We start from the raw sequence: 1,630 nt of genomic DNA, 5'->3' as shown, positions 1-1,630 counted from the left end.
AAATAAAATAAAATAAAATAATAAAATAAAATAATAAAATAAAATAAAGTAAAGTAAAGTAAAATAAAATAAAGTAATAAAATAAAATAATATAATAAAACAAAATGAAATAAAACAAAATAAAATAAAGTAAAATAAAATAAAATAAAGTAAAATAAAATAAGTAAAATAAAATAATAAAATAATAAGATAAAATAAAGTAAAATAAAATAAAATAAAGTAAAATAAAATAAAGTAAAATAAAATAAAGTAAAATAATGTACAGTAAAATAAGATGCCAAGCTCTCTTTGATGGTTTACTGCCAGAGGCTGAGATGTGTCCCAGAGCCCAGCATCACTTACACCGAGAGCCACTTAGCTGGGATTTTGATCCTGCAGGTTTGCCAACGGCTCTGACGGGTGTCTGCAAAGGGACAGAGGGATGAGGCTCGTCTCTGCCCCGTCTGACCTGCCCTCCGAACCGGCATTCCCCTTGCCTTCGCTCCTGCACAGCAGCCGCCCAGCATTCCGAAGATGCCCGGGGAGCTCTCAAGGAGATCTGCACAAGGCGCCAAGAGCCCTGCACGTAAAGGAATCCTCGCGACCACAAGCTCCATCTTACGATTTTCACCCCGGGCCGCGAGGCCACGTGGCGGGTCACCGCCAGCGGCCACGTTTCACGCCCTCCGCGTCCAAGATTCCCAAGCACGTGCCTGGCACCCAGCAGCGTTTCAGAGGAAGCGGAACCCGCGGCAGGGGAGCTGCGGGGGTGGCTTTGTGTATGTGCGTTAGCGCCACTCGCAAAAGCAAGTGTAAGTTCTTCACGTATTAACTTCCACAAGAGGAACGGCAACTTTCCCACGCACGCGGCTCTTCCCTTCGCTCGGCCTCTCCGAAGTCAGGGGTGAGCCCTTGACTTCAGCCAAACGTCTCGTCTCGGAGACCCCGGGGACACAGACAACCCCTGGCCGGCCGCAGGCGCCCTAGCCCTTCCGCAGGCTTCCTCCTTCAGCCTTCAGAAGCCGCTCAACACCCACCCCGCGCTTGGGGCACCGGCGCGGGCGGAAAGCGCGGAACCGCCCAGCCGCCAACCACCCGCGAAAGCGGTCTCTCTGAGCCCGGGAGTCGGGGCGCACCGCCCGGCGTGCGCTCCGGGGGGGGAGAAGCCCGCGCAGCCTCGGGTCTGCGTGGGCAGGAGGCCGGGTCCACGCGACGCGCTCCAGCAGCTCTCCTGCGCGTCCTGCCCGACACTCAGGTCTCGCGGGAGCCCGGCTCCAGCTAGGGGCACGTCTCCCGCCGGCACCGGCGCCAGTCCGGGGACACGACGGTGGACACAGAGAAGGGCAGGAGGAGAGTGAGTTCGTGCTCTCTTGGGGCGAGTGCGCGCGGTACCTTGGATTCCTGGCTGCCGGTGGATGCCGGAGAGGGCGGCTGCTCGGCGCTCGGCGCCTCCTTGGGCAGCCCGTCCACGCCGTCCTCGCGGGCGCCGCTCGGGGGGATCATCGTGGCGGCGCGGGAACGGAGTTGGGCTCCCGGAGGAACCGCGAGGCAGGCCTTCCCGCCGCACGCCGGCGCGCTCGCTCAGCGGCCGGTCCCGGGGGCCCCCGCGCCCTCCCCCGGACTCGCCGGTGCGCACGCCCGCGGCCCCCGG

General features: G+C 58.0%; 1 protein-coding gene across 4 annotated transcripts in view; it reads right to left on the bottom strand.

The window, feature by feature from the left end:
* Positions 1-1,608, bottom strand: part of STAC (SH3 and cysteine rich domain) — a 139,003-nt gene extending 137,395 nt beyond the window's left edge. For 2 of the 4 annotated variants that reach the window (XM_040479723.1, XM_040479726.1), the window contains exon 1: positions 1,372-1,607. In XM_040479723.1, the coding sequence (XP_040335657.1) occupies positions 1,372-1,482 (111 nt within the window). In that variant the 5' untranslated portion in view covers positions 1,483-1,607. Of the gene's footprint in view, positions 1-1,371 lie in introns of all 4 variants that reach the window. The other 2 variants (XM_040479725.1, XM_040479722.1) reach the window with 2 other exon arrangements.
* Positions 1,609-1,630: the final 22 nt, after the last annotated feature.

This window comes from Herpailurus yagouaroundi, unplaced genomic scaffold (genome assembly GCF_014898765.1).
Source record: "Herpailurus yagouaroundi ecotype Mexico unplaced genomic scaffold, PumYag 159, whole genome shotgun sequence".
Lineage (NCBI taxonomy): Eukaryota > Metazoa > Chordata > Mammalia > Carnivora > Felidae > Herpailurus > Herpailurus yagouaroundi.
Note: the sequence above shows the minus strand (reverse complement) of the source record. Positions and strands in the feature narration are given on the sequence as shown.